At 38.2% G+C, this 22,452-nt stretch overlaps 1 protein-coding gene across 3 annotated transcripts; it reads left to right on the plus strand.

Moving 5' to 3' along the window:
* Positions 1-1,941: 1,941 nt before the first annotated feature.
* Positions 1,942-21,627, plus strand: LOC137290268 (YTH domain-containing protein 1-like). Of its 3 annotated transcripts, none has more exons than XM_067821053.1 (17): positions 1,942-2,145; positions 3,382-3,477; positions 3,809-4,081; positions 4,732-4,839; positions 5,093-5,311; positions 5,852-6,061; positions 7,673-7,821; positions 8,324-8,378; positions 8,639-8,756; positions 8,980-9,064; positions 9,440-9,603; positions 15,002-15,081; positions 15,521-15,548; positions 16,801-16,849; positions 17,003-17,077; positions 17,678-17,821; positions 18,446-21,627. In XM_067821053.1, exons 1-17 carry the CDS (start codon positions 2,109-2,111, stop codon positions 18,605-18,607), a joined length of 2,052 nt encoding a protein of 683 aa, XP_067677154.1. In that variant the 5' UTR covers positions 1,942-2,108; the 3' UTR covers positions 18,608-21,627. The 3 variants fall into 3 exon arrangements, with proteins under 3 accessions (XP_067677154.1, XP_067677156.1, XP_067677155.1); XM_067821055.1 differs by having other exon boundaries at positions 15,002-15,060; XM_067821054.1 differs by having other exon boundaries at positions 5,096-5,311.
* Positions 21,628-22,452: the final 825 nt, after the last annotated feature.

The following is a 22,452-nucleotide window of genomic DNA, read 5'->3' on the forward strand; positions in this document are numbered from 1 at the left end:
ATACGGACACTAATACCAATTATTTGACTTGAACTGAAGTGACAAAATAGTTAAGCTATCTTCTACATGTAGGATTTCAGTTGCTACAACACTCGGCGAACTTAATGAGCTGTTGAAAATAAACCGGGCTCAATCTTAAATACTACGCTGCCACCATTTTGGCTACACTGGTTACGTAACGACCCGAGACATACGTTCAGCGGCTTTTCGAGGAGTTTCTTCTCCCCCTCCATATAGGCTCCCTGATATACTCTATCCCACCTATATAATCTATAATCTAAATTAACTTGAAAATGAATTCATATAAATTTTACTGCAAAATGAACCTGTCCAGGGGGATATTAGCCATAATTCTATGCATCAGAGCTTAAAATCCCAACCCCACATATATGAATGTGTGTTTAGGACTGAGGACTGAGATTTTGTCCATGGTTCAACGGTAAAATTGCCAATTCCCTTCTCAGAAAGGTCACAGAACATTTATGTGTTCAGACAACGTCAAAATGTACATTTTTTTTCATATGAACCCAACCCGTGTTCCCAAGACCCGGGTTACAATTGGTTTTCAGCCACCCTGCTTGAGGCGACTAACAGAATCGCGTTGTCGGGCTCGCGGACTTGCTTTAACACATTTCATCCTATCCCATTTGCGTAGATCGATGCTCGTGCTTTTGATCACTGGATTGTCTGGTCCGTACACGATTGTCTACAGACCGCCGCCATATAGCTGGAATATTGCTGCATGCGGCATAAAACAACCATCACATGAACCCTTTTTAAGTAAAGTTTGTGTTTTTTTGTCGTGAGTGCGTGACATCGAGTTACAATGATGAGTTACAAGCCAAAATCTTAAGGGTTGGCAATGTGTGGGAAATCAAGATCGGCACCGTTTCAGATCTGATCTATAGGTTTATCGTTAAAGGCCACATTCAGCAATATATTCCAGCTATAAGGCGGCGGTCTGTAAATATACTGGACAAAAATAGTTAGGAATGTATGTAAATTTTTAAATTAAGAATAATGGTCTGTCTGCTCATTGACACACTGATAAAATATCAATAATAAAAATTCTAGTATCCCTAACTTATTTTGTTCAGTATGATTAAGCCTGGCGCAGTGATCAGTAGTACCAGTGATCATATATATATACAACTAGGATACGAGGGAGTCTGACCACCCGATCCCGTTACTCGCTTCTTCAATGTCTTGAGATCCGGGAATTTTTGTCGGGAGGGGTGGGTGGTGGTGCCGTAAGAATCCTGTGCGAAACAGGCACAGGCCCGCTTGCCCGTGGCTAGTAAAAATTCAGTCGGACCAGTATATCTCCAGTCAAGATTATGGTCAGGTACAAATCTTCATCATGTTAGCAACTTAATGATAACACATTCAATTAAAGTTAATTGAAGCATATCAAGCATGTTTTTTTGCTATTTTTGGTAATGTACCTTTTTGTAACATTTTGCCTAGTTTCTACACGTAGGTAGGTAGGTAGGTAGGTAGGTAGGTAGTTAGGTAGGTAGGTAGGTAGGTAGGTAGGTAGGTAGGTAGGTAGGTAGGTAAGGGTAGGTAGGTAAGGGTAGGTAGGTAAGAAAGAATCGGCATCATAATTTGGCTGGTTTCAACTTACAAACCAATTTGTAAACATTTGAGGCTGCCTATTCTCGGCTATCGCAATAGTTTAAAATAAATAAATACAAATCTGATTGCTTCCTAGCTATATAAATAGTAAAAAATATGACGTGACAAAACTTTTTGTTGCGCTTATTTTCAAAAGAATTGAGACTAGTTTTGTTTTATTACCATTCATTAATTCAAACAGAATCTGACTTGTAATGCTGTGGTCTATTTTCCTTTGAAAATTCAAACGCACGTGTTACAATCGGAACTGCTGAGCAACATAGTTTATCACACGAGATTTTCCGACTGCTCACGGGGGCGGAAGATGCGCAGTGTTCGACTCGAAGATATGTAGCCGCCATGTTTGCTTTGTAATAGTTGGAATCGATTTGTCGACGAATAATATAGTTGAAAACCACAACAAGTGATTTATTATCGTTTGTGTAGGTAGTCAACGAAGATAAACGTTAAACGTTGATGAAAAGCTCATTATGAGCTCAGACGGAACTCGAGACGTGGATACAAAAGGTACCGAATTATCCTTAGAACGTTTAGTGCTAATTTCCAACTTAATCTTTAATCACATTATTCGTCGTGTGATTTAAAGCATTTCAACTATATTTATTGTTCAGTTTGTCATATAGTGAAACCATCGAGGGTTTTACCTTGAACATTGTGATTCACAAACGTCTTTTTACGCAGTCTCATTATGTGTCAGGAGTTGTCTTTCAGGATAGTTGCTGCAATGCATTTCTCGGCATCCAGTATTCCAAGGACATGCCCTCAACAAAATAACTTTTGAGAGACATTGAAGTGATATGATTCGTTCGGTAAAGCATCTAAAACTATTTAGAACTTTAAGACGACCTACATTATTCAACCGAACAATCATGGAAACCACTGTGAACGACCGTAAGCATTACCTACTGGCCCGACGATGTCCCAAAGAAATAACACCTTGTTTAAAAATTGAGAAACGACAAACATGGTTTGTGTTGGTTAACCAGATCCACGATTTCATCTTAGTGCCTAATCATGCTACTCTTACACTAATCCTATTAGTTCTTGACATACATTTTAAGCACGTTTAGCAGTCTACATGCATAAGCTTGTTGAATTGTGAAAAATCAGTGTAAGCAGTGTCATGGACGATACTTATAGCTGAATAGTTTGCATCATTAGCACAAATAGTAGATGACAAATTAGTATAAACATAACTGAGTCATAATTAATAACAATTTGTGTAAGTATAATCACAATACCAGATGTTAAGCTTTCTGGAAGTTCGTTATTTGTCTTACTCAAGAGATGCACATCTTTGCATTCTGTTTGGACTATTGGTTTCAGTTGTAGAGTTATGCTTACCTAACTGAACAGTTCTATTCACAGAAATAACAAGTCTTCAGTATTAAGATTTAGTTTCAACATGTGAAGTATACATGATCCGTTTTATTTGTAAAAGCCCTGATAAACTTCATATGAATACTTGATCTAGGTTTTACATTCTGCTTGTCCCAACACATCCTTTGTTGGGATCTTTGTCTGGAAAATGACTTTCAAAAAGTGTTACATTTAGACGCTCCCACAACATGAACAACTGACAAATGTTTTTCATGTGGGTGGGTGTATTTCATCTGAATTTACACAAGTCGAATATCGCTGGAATATTGCTAAAATCAACGTAAAGCTAAACTGATTGACTCTCTCATCTGGGTTGATAGGTTTATTTCATTATTTCATTTCATGATTTAACTTAATTTGCAGGTGGCGATAGCTTCGTAAATGTCCTGGACGACATCCTTGACCTTGATGGTAATGCAGGAGAGGATGAACTAACAGCAGAAATAAACCAAGAAAAAGGTAATGAGATGTTTCTCTCCTTAAGCTATGGTTGCAGGTGGAAAAAGACCATGATGATTTGAACCTATGAAACATTGAAAGGGTAGTATGGTAGATGTCATATTCTTTTGTCATCAGTCATTTTCAGTTTTCTAGGCTTAGTGGCTGTGTCTCGTCATAAGCTGATTTGTTGGAAAGCTGTGACTGTGACTAGTTGAAATACAAATATTTTACTTAATGCTCTTTCCAAGTGTCTTTTAACATGGATGGATTTGATATTTTGAAGTATTTTATTCACTCTGTTTAATTGGCACTTGTGTACACATTAAATATTGACCTATTCATCCTGCAGAGGCATCTGAAATTGCAGTAGAAGAGAAAACGATTGTTAAAGCAGATCAGACAAAGAAGAAAACAGTTGTAAAAAGGACAGTTGCCAAATCCAAACCAACTACCAAAAAAGTGGTGAAGAAAGCAGTTGTGAAGAAGGAAGGGTCTGCTAATTCTGCTGTGAAGAAATCAGTCACACCTTCAAAGACAGCTCCGACCAAAACTGTAAAGAGAAAATCAGCTCCAACTGAGAGACCTCTGGTGTCAAAAAAATCAGACCAGGGAGATCTTGCAGGTAAGCAAATAATGTTGCCATGATTTGCTTAAGGTGCTACCCCATAATAGAAGCAGTATTTAACATGCAAAGAAAGTCATTTCCCTCCTTAGGTATGAGTTATCAGTGCTGTGAAACATTACTTCTCTTTTTTTATCATGAATTATCAAATGACTACCATTTCTTCGAAGAAGCTGCTGACGATAGAGGTTATGACAGTGGAATGTTAGGTGATACCTTGCCCATAAACACTGTGGCCCGCCTTCTAATGGCGTGATGATTAAGTTGCAGGAAGTAATAGTTCGTTGTAAAAGGAAACTGCCTCCATGGTGTGGTGGTAAGAGCTTCTGCCTGAAGAGCAGAAGGTTGCAGGTTCGCACCTCAGTCATGTCATGTCAAAAGACTTTAAATATGGTACTTGTTGGTCCCTGTCTGGCGCTTTGCATTAGTGGGTGTACAAAGAACTGGTTGGCTCTGAGTCTGTATAATGTGTATGAGTGGGGTATTCAGTAACTGGGGTATGATATCTTATTGAGACAGCACAGAAAAACAGAGCAAGTCTGGTCTAGTACAAGCAGCAACACATACACACACATAAAGGTGATGAACATCGTCATATGAGCAAGATATTCTCAAGCACAAACATTAAACCCCATTTCACCTTGTTTCAGCTGAGGTGCCAGAAAAGGTTGCTAAGGTTGAAAGACCCAAAACTAAAGTTGTGAAGAAAGTGGTGAAGCTTAAGCAAAAGAAAGAAGTTCTAACAAAGGTTAAGCAAGGTAAATCTTGTATGTGGTTCCTTCTGTGAAAAGGCCCTTGTGTCCCATCTGTGAACTGATTGTATGCCTTCTGATAATTATTCTGAACATCATACTGAACATTGAATATGGATCCAAAGGATGTAGACTCCTTTAAAAGGTATTTATGTTAATATATTAATGTTTGATGTAATTAACCCAAATTGTTTTAAATGAATGCAAACCTGATCTAATAGTGCTAACAGATCTAATATTTATTCTTCTTTCATCATAGCAGATCCAGTTGAGGAAGACGACATAGGTGGCGACGAGTCGAGGGAAGAGGGTCAGGGAGACGATTCGGAAGATCGCATACATCTGAGTCTCAGTGCGGAAGAATCTGAGGAACTTCGCCAGGGTGGTGAGACCATGGATAATCATGGCTACGACACCCGTAGTGAGACTGGCAGCACTGGAGAGGAGTCCGCAGCTAGTGACAGTGAACCTAACACTGGTGAGGAGATTGTTAACCTTGCTATTTGAAGGATGAGGGAGAGAATGTTATCACATGAAGATCACTAAATGAAGTAGAGGCAAAACATGAGCATTTTGTTTCCATAGTTTGTGAGGCAGTATCTTTGTGTGTTAGGGCAGTGGAGTAGCCAGGTTGTTAAAGCTGTTGGCTTGTATCATGATTCCCTACATGGGTACAGTGTGTGAAGCCCATTTCTGGTTTTGCAGGAATATTGCTTAAAGCAGCATAAACCGAACTCACTCACTGTTTGTGTGTTGACATTGTATATTCTTTAGTTGGAAGTCTCAAATGATAGGAATGTCTTTAATTGATAGTTGTCACTTTCTTTGAGTTTTCATGAAGCATGAATTAGGAAGAAATATTGGTGATGAAGTGTTACTATAGTCTGTTAATATTAACAAAATTAGAGTGAAAATTATGCTAGGGATCATGTCGACATGATTGATCTAAGAAATGTGATTCATGCAAGTAAGTGTTATGTCAGTTTGCAACTTCAGTATTACACATTTCCTGTATCAGATGGTGAGACCAGTCCAAAGAAGAAGAAGCCCAAACATGGAGGGAAGAAGAAGCGCCAGAGAGAGATATCCCCCATTGAGTGGGACCGACAGAGTGAAGAGAGTGAGGAAAATGATATCACTGATGCCAGTGAAGAGAGTGAAGATGATGATGAGAAGAGTGTGAAGAGTGGAGAGGGAGGCAAGAGTGACAGCGAGACAGAAAGACGAAGTAAGTCCTCCTCTATTGGTGAAATAGACATGGCAAAAGATGCACATACTTATTATCATGCCCAAAATGGTTGAGGGTGTTAGTGGTTTGATGCCAAAGCAAGATATTTACAGTCAGTAAATCTGTAGATGTGTAGAGGTACATAAGGATAAGTGTGTTCTCTTGAATGAATAAGAATATTCTTGTGGATTAAAAACAGTGGAGTATGTCATGGTACACAGGTTATGAGATGCATGGTTTTAAACAAAATATCATTTAGGATTAAAGGTCACATGCAATGTAAAACACAACTTTGCAGGTTCTGGTACCTTTCGTTGTGCACTTACCGAAACAAATCATAAAAAACCTATTAAGTTGAAAAAAACGTGATGAAAAGAAAACGTTTCACTAAATTCCCCCCAGCACGGGGGGGAAAACTGGTTTCAAAAGCTGTGCTGCGCTGCGTCCATTATGCATGCGCAGTGAATAGGTTCGCGGAGCTTGAAACAGTATGCATGCCCAGCGTTTGAGGTCGTGAGCAGTAGTCTAATCTTGGTTGTGTACACAAACAAGTAAATAATCTACTCGTCACATAAAACAACTTGTTGATTGTGGTAAGCAGTCTCTGTCACAGAGAAAGCTCAGTGTCTGGTTTATTCACACCTATATGTCTGTCTGCCTGTCGGCTAAAGACAACATGCAATACACAACTTCAATCATTGACCACGTGCAATTTGAACTTAACACCTATCAGACTATACGACATAAAGAAAATAAGTTGATTTATGACTCGTGCACCCGAGTCCCGTCTCTGCCACATTATGTAATTAGGCACGTGCGATACACATGACATGTTTTTATGTCTGTGGGTTGCAAACAAACTACATTCATTTTTTTCGGATGACTGGATCTGACGGGAACTGGTGCAAACTCTAGTCAGTTTCAAGTCCTGCTTTGTACTTGGATGAATGACAGATTCCAGCCACGCAGTAGTTTACCATCTCTACTGACATGATTTTTGATTGGATCGAGTGCAAATTCAGAGAACATGTATTTTCTAAACCCAACATCTCTATATACATTCTTCATGGATAACGACTTCTTTTCGTGTATATGATTTTGCTTGACAACAGTATATGAATCCATACTGAAGCGACACATTAAGTACACAAAAAGAAGTTGTTATCCATAAAGAATCTTACTTTCTTGTGACTGGCTATACTTCTAAAATGCCCATCAAACAGATCATCTTTCTGTACACACAATGAACCCTCAACATGTCAGCAAATAAAACAGCCAATCGGAAGCCGTCGTTACACTTGAGTGCATATCCAACCGCTATGACTGGGTTCTGTCTCCCGAGGGCTTCGTTTCGGGGGACGTAAGCCCAAGTGCAAAATATTGCACTTTTGAATCGCGATTGTACGCTTATAATTTTGTTTATTTGGTTTTTTTTAAAGCAGCAATGTATATTATATGTCATGAATAAGTGATAAATGTGTTTTAATTATGTTTGATTTTTTTGGTTGCATGTGACCTTTTAGGATTAGCCAGTGCTACCTGATTACGTCCAAGATATGTTGTATGACAGTTTCTGGTAGTAACTATAAGGCAGAGATCCACTTGTTACAGGATATGCCAGCAAGGTGAAGTACCTCTTCAAAGGTGCCAGGTATTTCCTTATCAAGAGTAACAACCATGAGAATGTAGCTCTCGCCAAAGCAAAGGGTGTGTGGTCAACACCACCTCAAAATGAAGCCAAGCTCAACCAAGCTTACAGGGTAAGTCTGTGCATATTTGATTTTGTAAGATGTCAAGAATCACTCAGTGTATAATGTAGGTTTTTTAGAGGCCTGATGTTTATCATTTAATATCCTTTGTCCAAATTATTTGATGCAATTATCTTGTTTCTTCATTAACTTGCTTACATAGTACATGTACATGTCTGGGTTAAAACTAGAAGCGACTTTCATGATCGGATTGTCAGACTTGCTGACTTGATCATGCTTTGATCATGGGGTTCTCCAGTCCAGACTCAGTTATTTACAGACTGCCACCATGTAGCTGAAATATTGCTTAGTGTGGTGTAAAAATAAATTCACTCCGTATTTTCCAGGTTAAAGTAGGAACCCTTCTGTATCTTTGAACCACAAGTTAAATTGTACCCAGACTCCTGGGTTGAGAACTCAGAACATAATCTTACTGAGAAGGCTCACGACTGCATCATATATCATTGTCTGTGTGTGCGGAATGTTTGTATTGATTGAGTTACTTGTTCTTCAGGAATGTAATAATGTAATACTCATCTTCTCGGTGAAAGAGAGCGGCAAATTCCAAGGTTAGTATTGCTAGCCTGTAACATTTTTGGGGATGAATTCAAGCCTCAATTAAAATAGGTTTTGAGTGTTCAAATGATAAACACTATGATTGCAACAGACTTCAAATTTACTGACCTTTAAGGCTGTTGAATGCACTTGCCTTATTTAGAACTACATGATTTAGAATTATTTGTCTATTCGAAAACTGCCCACACTTTCTACTACATTTATTCTGTAATTGCAATAGTTTTTGTTGAACAAAGATCATGACATATTTAAGGGTTTGCTCGTATTGGTGAGGAATCGACCAAGGACCACCCTCCTATCAGATGGGTTCTACCCCCAGGGATGAGTGCCCGTGCACTAAGTGCTGTCTTCAAACTAGACTGGGTTGGGAGGTAAGAGCTATGCTGATGTGGATGTATGATGTTGACATTGAGTGCACCATTGATGTCTCAAGTCTTAAATTATTGTACCTTAAAATACGAATGAAAATGTTGAGTTTCGTTGGATTTTAAAAAATCAACACAAGGCAGAATTATAAGTTCATATTTATTAACTCCAGCAAAACTACATGTGTGTGATTTGAGGTTTGCAACTACACATTTGAATGTATTTCAGACGAGAACTGCCTTTTACAAAGGCAGCTCATCTTCACAACTCCTGGAATGACAACAAGCCTGTGAAAATAGGAAGAGATGGCCAGGTGAGCGTCAGAACTGGATATGAACATTTTCTGAAACTACAGTACATCAGTCCAGGGAGCACCAGGGCCATGATTTGACCATTATCATACCATATTTTGTTGGAAGATGGTACTTGTCACTACCCAACCTGGTGCTCAGTATTGAGAGAATACAACATATACAAGCCAGCACAGTCTCTATCTTTGCGTAGATAAGGGATATTGCAGGATATCCATGTTTTACTGAGGCGGTGTATCTCAACATTATATGACAGGCATTAGTCCTTACAGATTTAAGCTGCCATGCATGTACTTGTATTTACATCACTAAGTATGTGCATTCGTATTTTGTGTCCTAGTCATTCTACAAATACTACTGTTGGTAATACGTTTCAGGAAATTGAACCCCGATGTGGTGAAGCCCTGTGCAAGATGTTTCCACCAGACAACAAGCTGGACATCAGTTCAATAGTGCGCAAAGCTCGGAGATCCCGTCCTCTTGTGCGTCCGGAGAGACCCCGCGACAGACCAAGGAATCCGCGCTTCAACGACATGGCTAGGTTAGGACCTATAACATTGCCACAGACTTCACATAGTGGAGGAAGAGGACTTACATGAGTGTTTTTCCTTTCAATATGGATACAGTGGTGATATTTATCATTTCTAATTCCAACTTGCTCCCTAAAGCAAGAGAGGTCTGCATTGGGGAGTGTAAGGTTATGAACTGTCTCTTTCTTTAAAAAAAGCAAGATCTGTTTGGGTGGGCATTAGGGTGGGTGGTAAGTACCAATGGACTTAAAAGTTGTCGTTTTTAACTAAAATTCCTGTAAGGCTCATTACAGGGTAGAAGTTCCAAATTGTGGAACTGGTAAAACCAGCAATGAAGATTTCCAGAATTTGTGCCTTCCAGTGCCTCTCTAATCAAGAGGTGTGGATCTTTCATCTCGTCCGTCAAGGTCTTTTAGAATATGCCTGCAAGAAATATCCAATTAAAGCTTCCAAAAAGCCAAATCCAAACCTGCGAATGGTTTTCCAAAAATGCTGTGCTGAAGTTTAAGTGTTAGCCAGAGAAGATTCCGGCTCCCCATATGGACTAAATACCACCCAAGCATGCAGTGCACTTCCCATTGTGCCTTATGGACTTACCATGGGGGATGCATTGCTTTGTTAATAACACAAAAATAGGGATGGTGAGTTCACCTAGCCACTCATGTGGACAATTGTTGTATGTGGCTTAAGTCTGGATGTTCCTGGTAGCGTCCCTGTTCTTGCAACCAGAATGGACTAAAAATGAGGGCTGTTGGTTGAGAGCCAAGTGTCCTATCGGTAATAGAAAAAAGGGACCTATCGTCTTCTTCATATTAAGCTTTAATTGGGACTAATATAAGTGTGATAATGGACTATCTGTCAAATCGATACGGGACCAAGTTTTTAATCACATGGGACTCCCCGTGTCTGGGATGAGCTGTGTTAATTCGAGATGTTTCCTGCTTGCCGATGTACGAGTGCCAGATTCGGGTATGTGTACTTTAACTATTTGTTGCAGTTTTAAGTACAAGAAAATGAAAGCATTTTCCCCAATCTTCAAAAGGCAGACGGTGAAGGTTTGTTGTGTTACATCATGTCACCTTCCTGTGCAGCATTTGCTGTTTTGGACATACAATTATGTTTGTGCCTTTCATAATGTAACACAAAGATGGCATCAAGTTTACCATTTACACTCACGTAATATACACTGTTTAACATGATGAGCACATGTTTTTATTCATGTACCAAGTTACTTATCAGAAGTGTGGTTTGGTCTATGAATGTGCTGGGACATCACTTATATGTGTTTTAACTCTACCAACAGCACTCAACGACTCAGATAATATTCATACAGTTTACACAATTACAGAGTTCATTATGGAAATCGGTGGACCATGTTGACATTGTGACTGGCTGCTGCATTCATTGATGCTGTCCAATGACCTGTTAGCATGAGTGCTCAATAAATATTGATTACTTAATATATATGAGCCAACATTGGAAAGGAACACACAAAGGAAAACAACCCAGACATTAACAGATCTCACCTCTAAAAATCTACATGGCGCACACATAGATAACATGGATCATGGATGAGTTTGTTTTTTGTTTGTATTTTAAGACCAGAAGATACTTGTGTTTGGAACTGTTATCAAAATCATAGCCAAACAACCACACTGATCAGCATATAAGTCCAGATGGTATCTTTACCAACAGGGGTAGCATGCCTGTCTGACAATTGTCCATACACTGACACTAAAATCCATTGAAAATGATGTTAAGAACAATGTAAGGGCTCATGTTTTCAGTAATGACTGCATGCCTGAGTGACCCAGAAGTTTCAGCCATAATTGTTAATTATTATGATGTTAATGATAACTTTAACAACATTAGAGGAAAATGCAAGAACAATTCATTGTATTAAACTTTACAACTGTTTTGACACAGATGGGTAATTCAGACTGAAGCTTAAACCTTTTGACAAGTTGCTGCCATTGTAGTTGGCATTACCAGTCTCTGCTGTCTTTATTACCAAATACTTTATCTTGCTTCGGAGTGATGGGGTTGCCTTATGGTCACTCGCCACACCAGAGACCCAGGTTCCAGTCCCCACATGGGTACAGTGCCCATAACTGGTGTTCCCCACCTTGATATTGCTAATAGCTTCATTTTATTTTGTTCATTTGAAGATAGATTTTAAAAAAACACCACATTTTGTTTCAGTGTAGTAATCTTATCCCAAGAGCACACCTAAATATCAACAGAATGGCAGACTTGAAGGCTAGAGCTTTATCTATGGATGGATCACTGTAGATTAGTACAGTATTTATGTAATGCTGTATTAGTTTTGCCTGATGGGGCATCTGGTGTTATAATGTTATCTTGTACATAGCTCAACATCCTGAAGGTACATCCTAATAACTGCATCGATCACTAAGATCAGAGCATTTGATCATGACCATTATCTGCTCAGGCCATACATGAGCTTGAGAACCAATTTAACAAAACAAAATCTGAGGACAACTAACCAGACAGTATTTGTTAGCCAAGACAAATAAGCGGGAAATTAAGTTCTACCAACCGATATTTTGTTTTTGTCTCCATAGGTAATATCTTTTTTATCAAATTTTTTCATTATAGTTGTAGAATAATAACTTGCAACAACAACCCGCGCCCCATCCCTCCCCCTCTCAAATCCCCATATCTACTTTTGTTGTTTTAAGGCACAGTGAATGTTGATTGACTATTTTCATTTGTTTTCATTTTGAAAATGGTCAGTTAAAAAAAAGGGTCCTGTGACCGTGTTCATGGCATATCATTGCACCATGGCATGAGGAGGGGCTGAACCTTCAACATTCATAGCACAAGATCAGAATATGCATCAAGAACTCATGGCTCTGTTATTAAAAACAGCATCACTATTGTTTGAGTGAGTGGCAACAAACGTAAGTTGGTGTACTCTTTAGCAGTGTAAGTCCTGTATCAGATAATGCTGAGACAAATTTACTCAGACTGGGTAATTAGGCCGCAGGGGTCTTCACTGATGCGGGGATATGTCTAATATTTTCCTTTTCGGTTGTTGGAATTTGTTATGGCTTGTCACATATGAAGGTCATATCCTCAAGAAAAGCTGGAGGTCAAGTGAGCTATGATCATTCGCTCCTGAAGCACGTTAATTTGTGAGAGGTCTTGATTGACCTTGGTAGAAAGTCAGTGTCCCAAAGAAAGTTACTTTTAAGATATTGGCCACATCTACATGCCTATTTCTGTAGAGGTTTTAAGTTGTCTGTATATTTTGATGAACAATTTTTTGAGATTCATCCTGACAGTTGAACCATTGATCATGAATTAAGAATGTTGTGTATATCACAAAATAATGGTCTTTTCTACTGCTGGAATTTTGCTAAAAGCTGCCTAAAACCATACTCACTCCATCACCCAAAAAAACTTTTGGAGATAAAAGGTCAAAGTTGCTTTCACAGTCATAGACTCTGTTTAAGATGAGATAGGTAGTGGTAAGATATATTTTGTTGAGAAACGTTGAGTGAGCCTCATTGAAGGTCAAGGTCATTTCTAAATTTCTGATTATCTCTTCATTGAACCTACAACAGTGCTCACGATGGTGTTTCAAAGTGACAGGAATTTGGGTCATGTAAGTTTCAAATGTCTGTCTGACCCAATGAAAATTCACAGGACCCACAAAATAGTTTTAAACAAACATTTCAGATTTCACATTTCTTGTAATTGGCATTGAAATTTTTAACACTATATGATAACAAACATACGATTCCTAGACAGCAAACAAGTGTCACATGCCACAGTTACCAACTTCATACAAAGACATTGTGAAATATTCTGTCAGACATTGGGGCTGGTGGGTTGGTGATTTCTATCTGACCACTGGCGAATCTGCCAGATTTGTCAGAGGGTCAGACACTATTTGTGAACGCTGTACAACGTAGCTTATGGGTTTCAGGGCTTTCATAAAGAAAGAAGAAGGTGTTTGGGCCATATTTTGGATCAGTCACACCATTGTCTTTCTCAGGAAGGTTACTGGTTCCAGTGGAATTAGTTTTGCTTTTCTTCTTTCTCCTCTCTCTCCCTCTCCCCACTACAAGAGCAGTTGTCCAATGGCATGTTAGCATGAGTGCTCAGTAAATGTTGATTACTTAAGATCCTAATGGTACCCTGTGTTTGAATATCATTTCATTTAGTTCAGATAATCAAGGTACAATTATTTGGACTTTGGTAAAGGACTCAGTATTAAGGCCATACATCTCTTGTATATTTAAATTTGTTAATGAAAAATGTCTAAGACCTAATTTTTTTTAAAGCAACAACTCTTGTTCAGGTAGAAAGTAAAATTTACAATTTCACCGTTATCATTTGTGCCACCAAATATTGAACAGTACGAAAGAGTCTGTAAGTCACTGCATGCCCAGCAGCATGGAAACTATGATAGACTATGATTATCTATCAGTGTATTTGTGGAAGGATGAAGCACAGTGATGACTATTGATAATTTGTGCACAAGTACTTACAAAAAAAAGAACTAAGACCGCTAAGTAGTACTATTTGATTTTGTCCAAAAGAAACATTTGTTGGAGAGTGAGTTTAACAAGGTCTTTTTCTGATTAAAAATACAGTGAACATCTAAACAAAAGCAAGATAACTGTGTTATTTTTAAGTAAGATGAGTACTATTATGACAAATTATGGCCAGATACACACTTGAAGAATGCAAAACAATGTCCAGTGGAATGCTCTTTCGCTGGATTGTCTGTTTCAGACTTAAATATTTTCTGATTACTGTCATGTAGCTTGAATATTGCTGAGTGTAATGTAAAACTACTCAATTAATCAGTGATTGTGGTTACACCAAATATCTGTAATAATGTTGATGTATCTACTGGTTCAGCTTTATGGTATTTTTTTCAATGGATTTACGTTCAGTGTATTGACATAAGAACATGGACTTTTACTGCCTCATCGGTGCCATCACTTCAGAAGATTTTGTTTTCAATAAACTTGGAAAGTCTTCCAAATTTTGTAGAAGATAGTTAACTTGCTGTCTGTTTAAACTTGGGGCGGAAAAAATACAATCATGTATTCTTACTTTAAACATGTTGGTTTGATTCTCATAATAATAGAAAAAGAATGTGTGTGCCATTCACAAGAAATAAGAATTTCTATACCTCTCCCCTGACCTACTAAACAACATCATGACTTGACCAGAATACTGTTCAAAGCAGTGTCAAACAGAACCTACTCTCTCGTACAGAACATGCAGTGGAGAGTCCCATAAAACACAGTACACTTTACAAACTGGCAGTAAGGTGATGATGTAACAGTGATGTATTATTCAAATAAACTTTGTAACATGGAGCCGTATTCAGAGTAGAAATGAAATGTGGCTCACCTTGACTTGCAGGCGGCGACGACACAGTCGAGAGAATTTTTATGAAGGACCTCGAAACAAGAGAAGCAGAGGTGACTTTGGTGGCAGAGATGGTTAGTTGTCATTACCATGAGGGCAGTAAACCATGTGGAATAATGTTTATAGACAATATGGTGAACCCATCAAAATGGATGGCCGAGACAAAATTCAAAATCAGTTGTATCATGGTGATGATGATGATTATGTGGTTATCCTGTATTAGCATGCTTTCCCTGCATGTGATTGATGTTGCAAGTCATAGAAAAATTTCCATCAAGAAAATATTTTCAGTTGTTTTTTTAAAAAGGTCATTTGTATTGTATTGTTTTTTACTTCAGGTTTGATATATTTTTTTATTTAAAATATATCTTGCTTCATGATTCCTGTTACGTTTGAACTTTACTTTTGATTTAAGTGGTCAGGCCTTGGTTTTTTTAATGGTGTTTTGTTACAAGTTATACCCCACAGAAGTATATGGTAACTATCACAAGTGCTATATTTTCTTGATTTCAGGATTTTTCAAAGACAAAAGAATGGATAGGTATGGCATATCTTTTCCCTTTCTCTCTCTCTCTCCTTACATCTTTCACTACAATGACATGAGTGAAAAACATTAGTTCAGCATGATTTGGAAAAAGAATATTTTGCAGTACTTGAGCTGTTTTGGGTTAGTGCCATAACAGAACTGGATGGTAAAGGAGAGTCTTCATTTTTTCATTGGGTCACATATATTGCCAGTGGGCCTGGTTCACATCCACATAGCCCAGTGGTTAAAGTATTTTCTGACTTTGCCCTCTCGACATTACACCATTTCCATCACATAGGCCCTTGTTCTAGAAACATTGTAGCCCTAATAATTCTTAACTTTGATCATAGCTTATGTGTTAAAAACGGGCTTAAGACTTTAGTAGGGCAAAAATAGCCAGGCTCAGCTGACTCATGCGTTGCACTGATGTTTAAGCAAATGGACTTCATATTTTTGAGCGACCTGTTATGGTCCGGGTTAGAATGGGCCTTCAGCAACCCATGCTTGCCATAAAAGGCGACTGTGCTTGTCGTAAGAGGCAACTAACGGAATTGGATGGTCAGGTTCGCTGACTTCATTGATGTCTTATTGGTTCCCAATTGGGCAGATCGGTGCACATGCTGTTGACCACTGGATTGTGTGGTCCAGACTCAATTATTTACAGACCGCCGCCATATAGCTGGAACATTGCTGAGTGCAGCATAAAACTAAACTCACTCATGCACTCACTCACTCAAATATAATACTTGTACTCGACAAAAAAGTATGTTTTCATGCATGGCAATATATCACAAAAAGAATCATTCCACTAAGCATAATGGTTTATTAAATGAAGGACACCAGTGTATAATAAATAATTAATATCATCAGCAGACTAATGATGTTTTATTACCCTTTCTGACTTAGGTTGGTGGGGTAGCCCAGTGCAGCAGAAAACTAAACTTGCTCACTTGCTCACTTGCTCACTGTTAGCTCTGAGCAGTCCATTCTTTTGTACGTCTTTCTGTGTGTTTTGCTGAGGTAAAATTATGAGGATGTTAAGCACAACTTTCATGAATATGAACATGCATGTTCGCATATATTTTCATACTCCTGAAAGTTGCATAGTGTCCATTTAGTAAAGTGACTATTGTTGGCTTTCCCAGAGGGCTTGTTATTATACATGGTACTGTAATAACCTTTGTAAGCTTAGAAGAAATATGTAAATGGAAATTGTTGGTAGCTGGTGAGTAAGGTCATGATTTGTAAACATTTGTTTTGTTTTCAGAGGACCTCGTGGCTTTCCAGGTGTTCGACGAGAAACCTTCTTAAATGGGGTAAAGAAGCATTTCTGTTTGAGAATATGGTTAAATTATGAACTTGATTACTAACTTGACACAATCTGAATTTTAATTTCTGGTCTGTATGATTGAATCATTTTCTTCAGTATGTTCGTTTATAAGGATATCCAATATGAACTACTATTTCAGTCATACAGTGACTACATGAGAGAGTTTGCCCACAACCGACCTCCTGTTCCTCCCATGGCACCGTATGGTCCACCGGTAAGCCATTACTTCAGTCACTGGAACAAGAGGGTCTTCTGGTTCCCATTTTTGTTAAAATCAAGGAAGTCATCGAAAGTTAGTGCTCTTCGAGTTTACCCTCTTTACTAAATAGGAGGAAGTCCCTTTGTCCTTAAGCACAGGTCTGTGTAGTTGTGCTTCAATTTGCTGTTTTGGATGTTGGAACCCGAAATTTACCCTGAATATGGTCTTTGCACCACTGTTACTTCGCATGGGCACTTGTACAAAATAACATATGCCTTCAACAAGTGTTTGGACCACGGTCAGCTAGTTGTCCAGTGTGTTGCAATGCACTGTTTAAAGTTGCATCCCTCTGTCTGAAGATGATAACATGATCATTGGTTTGGACTATTCATCCTGCACCACCATGTGCTTGTAGCATTCACACAAACTGGTAAAAGTCTTAGGATTTGGTTCATGTTTTCATCCTACATTAAGTTTCTCAAATGTTCATTGACGAGTGGAAACAAATGCCCTGTTATGTTGCCACGATTGCCAGGTATACCTTTCTTGTAGGAGTTTTCAACGTTCACTTGATGGTAGGTACAACTGAGCAACTGTTTGTATTTTAAAATGCAGCCCCCTGGCTACTTCGAGCCACCACCATCATACACCACCCACTATGACAACCGTGCTCCCAGGGACTTCATGTCAGGCCCCAACTATGGAGATATGTCCATGAACAGACAGCGGAGGGATGGCAGAGAACCTGATAAACGCTCGGTATTTATTTTCATTTATGTATTTTTCCCACAAGTGGTCATAGCAGTACTCTATAAGCAGTAATTGTGCTAGTTCATGTGAACCAACAGGATATTTGGACAACTAGCAATTTTACAAGATGGTTACTAGCAAGTGATTCATGAAACATCTTTGTAAAATTTGATATAAAGTTAACTACAAATATAACAAACTCATACTGATCACCAATTTCTACTAAGATATGCACAAGTGGTTTGGATAAGAATAATTTACATCCATCGGTTTGTTATAAGCATGTTTGTTGTAAATGCATTTTACAGTACAACTGAACAGCTGATGAAACTACAAACTATTTGTCCATGCACCAGGTATACAATATTTTGATATTACACAATAGGGAAGTTGGTGTTATAATTTAATAGCACACAATTGGGAAGTTTGTGTTATTTAATATTTCATAATAGGCATGTTTGTTTTATTCTTCAGTATTACCATGTAGGGAAGTAATTATTTGTATTATTTGCTATTACACTGCAGGAAAGTTAGTGTTATTATTTGATATAATATACTGTAGGAAAGTTAGTGTTATGATGTAGTATTACACTGTGGGGTAGCTGGTGTTATTCCTGCATTTTTTGTTCACAGTATGAGAGAGAAGTCAATGAGTTTCTTCGGCGCACAAGTCATGGCACACTTGGCAGTAGTCGAGATCGGGAACGAGACAGGGATCGTGACCGTGATCGAGAAAGGGATCATGATAGAGACAGGTCGCGTGAGAGGGACAGACGTCATCGAGACCGTCGATGATGGTATGTGGAGAGATCCTTTCATACAAAGAAGGGTTCTGTAAAGCTTTGTGTTTATGCTCATGGGGTTGTGTGAGTGAGGGATAACCTTGAGATGTGTTCAGCAATGTTACTACCCAAATGTGGTCAGAATATTGTGTAGACATGGATACAAAGGGCAATGTTAAACTGGTACAGTATTCAGTATTTCTGTGGAAATGCCAAGAATGTTAAAGAAGAAAAATCTTATGAAAGAGGCACGTATTGATGCCAAAATCAATACTTGTGTGGAGATATTCCTGTCTTGTAGCATGGTGGATCACATGGTATGTTGATGAAAGAAAGAATAATGGAGGGTGAATGTATACTGATCTGAACAAAATAGAAATGTCTTTATCATTTTGTATGATATACTGTCCATTCTTCTCATCCATATGCAAATCTCTCATCCACAGTTGTCTCATAGATCTGCTAGTGATACTGTTAAATACATCAGTGCATTTATGAAAATTGTTAGTGGTGAACAAGTGCTGTCAAACCAACGCATGTATTTGGAAAAATGTTTCCGAGTACCTTTGCACATGTGAAATGTCCAAGTTTGTATTGGAAAGTGAAAGAGAATTATTTCTGTTTCTATTAACCAAATTATGTCTGTGCTTTTGTGATTTGTTTCTTAAGGTAATTGTGATGCAAGTTACACTTGAGTAGATCTCGTGTAGATCTTTGTACACCATATTTAGATAGTCTGTTCTGGAACCGTTGATAAATCTGAACTGTTGATAACTGCTTCTAATCCCAAATAGGAATTTATGAAAATTTTGTAAAACAGAGATTCTGAAGGGATACACTTACACATGCCAAGTCTGCCTTATGATTTACACCAAGAATTGAATTTTAGGGGGTTTTTTTCACCATTAGAACCAATATACTTTCACTCTTTATAGATCAGTTATGATTAGTGGCTAACTGTATGTATTATGAGTTGTTTGCAGAAACAACGATTCATCTAGGTATGTTTTCTTTGATATGACAATACTTCATAAGAAGGTGACTAATATATTTTGTATTGTCCAGTCATTTGCATGCTTTTGCAATTAATCATTAAGGAATATTTAGGAAATGAGAAATCACATATTGTTTTTTAGCATGTTTTTGTAATCAGAACAAAGTTGGGCATTTTTCTGTCCTGCCAGTGTATTGTGACATAACTGTGCTTTTGTACTACACTCTGTGATGATGCAGTGCATTTACCATGTTTGACACAATTTCTGGTGGTCACTGTTGCACTTCCGACAGTTGACTTCTGGATTGAAATGCCTTAATCACATTGATGTTCTTTACTTATAAGGAAAACTTGTAATTTGTTTGCTGTCTTGTTCTGTGGCCATTTTGCTGTTCATACCCATTCTCATCAATACAGTGTGTGGAAGAGGTAATGATATGAAATCCTGTGTATGTCCATTTCTTTCCGATCCTTAGATTTTGCTGAAATCCTGTGAATGAAACTCAGTAGTAAGATCACATTAATTCCCCACTCATTTGAAGGTGTCATGTTATTTCATCAACACTAGATCTTGTATCACCATTATATGATTTCATTTTTTCAGTCTTAGTACGATTGACATAACTTTCCCACATGTCAGAAGTTCTTTACTATATGTTATGATGGGTTACAGGTATTCAATGGCCTGAGCATTTAAAATTTTCAGTGATAGAACTTACCTATTAAACCTTCAGATTTGTTGATATGATTTCATTACTGACTGCTGATTGTAGTCCTTTACTGTGTCCTGAAGAGACCTTAGCTGGTCATAAAATGTAACCTTCCAATCTATCCTGCATATAACGAAGAATATAGTGATTTGTTCTCAATTGATAGTTTTAATATTTCTCCTATATTTTTGGCGTTCATGTTGGCTAAATCGTGTGTCTTACTTAGCAATAACTTATTGAAAGTGTCAGCCATGAAGGCCTTGTCATCAGTGTTGTCATGGAATAATACAGAAAGTGGAGAAATGTACATTTTTTATGTAATTGAACTACATATAGAGAATTAGCTGCAAGCAAAACAGGAACAGAAAAGAACACCTGTGCTTATGAATGGTCAGATGTAACTAGTACACTTTTCACCATCATACATTTGTTTTGTTACTTAATTATTTTTATAGTGGAATAATTTCTTTTCAGAATTTTTTTGTGGTAGGTGGTTATATGTATTAGTAAGTATTAGCAGGTTGCCAGGTTAAAGTTTTTTAAGACTTTCCAAGGAGGGAACTGCATTTGATTTGTGAAGAACATTACAGATTGACAGTGTTAGAAGTCAAGGAGGCAACCTGAAATTTTGACAGATGGGAACAGTAACATATGATGAATACAGTTGTTGGGCTTTAATTCAAATATTAAAATAACATATTTATTTGATGTTATTTTGACTATCTTATTTTATCCTGTTTGTGCATTATTAATGCATCGTTTAGAAGATTGATGCCAGAATTTGCTGTGCAGAGTAAGGTCCCCAATATATATGGGAATGTTCAGGTGTGGATTAGGATCACTGATTCTCGTTCATATTCCGCAGAGTTTAGAGTCTGTAGTCAATACAGTGACCTTACAGCACAGTTACCTTTCACCTACATGAAATGATGGGTAATGTAGGCTAAGTCGTAACGCTTTCCCTTGCTAAACCAAAATGACTAAACGAAATGAAAGCCTAAGGCTCTTTTTGTTATCTATAAAAATTTGTATTCACATGGAAAGCTTAGTATGATTTCGTCTTTCTTATAATCTCATTTTAGTTTCAAAACTTATTGAGTCAGTCATGACAGGTTGCCCCTTTCCTTGCTATAGAACTAATGTTCAGAGCCAAAGAAAAATATTGTCAGTTCATACATTTCATTATTTAGCTCACAACACAGTCATTGTGTACATAAATCTGTCTCATTGTTTTCACATCAGAATGTCTTCATGAAACACTCAAATCGGTCACACTTGTCCTTCAGGTACAAGTTTTATGAATGTATTGTAAATAAATACTTTATAAGGTATCGTTTGTTTGTAATGCATGACCACCTGTGTCCTTGGACACTGCAGCTGTCTGGAGCATTGTGCATGTGAAGTAACCTCAACGTGTGCCCTTACTGTGGAGGGACATGGAAGACACAATCCACGAGATGCTGTTGTCATGACAGTTTTTTTGCAATGACTGACCATTAATTGTTCCCAAGCAGTTGACATTGCAGGATTCAGTTTAAAGAAACTGATACTGGAACGTAGTGCTGGTACCCGAGACCGTGATTTGGTTAACAAGAAAACATTGAAACAGTTAAAAGTGTATTACTGAATGAAGAATGTAGTTTGTTCAAATACCCACGGTTTCATTGAATTTTCTGTCCCTTTTGACAGCAGTGTGAATGGCAAGATTCTGGAAAAAGCATGCTAAGTATGCGGACCTCGGATTTGAAACGTCTCGCTTGCATCCCAAGGAGACTGTCGTCAGGCTCCCATTATTTTCCGTGTATTTGGTTTGGAACCTCCGATCAAAGCCCTTCTCACACTCCGGGTAATGCAGAAGGCTATAGCGTTGAGGAGTCGACACATTCCCCGAAAAGTCCTTGGTGGGTTCGACTGGGAAGCGCTTCCTGGGAGAAGTCCCATTCGGTATCTGGGCTGCGTATATAGGGGGCAAGAGCCCTGAGCTGATGAGCCTTACCAACCTGACTGCCGGGATCACCCAAACCCTCTCTGCTGCAATTCTATAGTAATCTGTAAAACAGTAATAAGGGCCTGTTGATGTTCGCTGCTTCGTGGTGTGCCTATATTGGGGATTTTTGTCCCTGAACTGAACCACCGGCAAACTGCATGGGTTGC

The sequence above is a fragment of the Haliotis asinina genome, chromosome 7, assembly GCF_037392515.1.
Source record: "Haliotis asinina isolate JCU_RB_2024 chromosome 7, JCU_Hal_asi_v2, whole genome shotgun sequence".
Lineage (NCBI taxonomy): Eukaryota > Metazoa > Mollusca > Gastropoda > Lepetellida > Haliotidae > Haliotis > Haliotis asinina.

Coding starts and splice junctions, on each gene's coding strand:
- LOC137290268 (XM_067821053.1), top strand. CDS start 2,109: ATGAGCTCAGACGGAACTCGAGACGTGGATACAAAAG. Junction 2,146..3,381: donor TCGAGACGTGGATACAAAAG/GTACCGAATTAT, acceptor CTTAATTTGCAG/GTGGCGATAGCTTCGTAAAT. Junction 5,312..5,851: donor TGACAGTGAACCTAACACTG/GTGAGGAGATTG, acceptor TTCCTGTATCAG/ATGGTGAGACCAGTCCAAAG.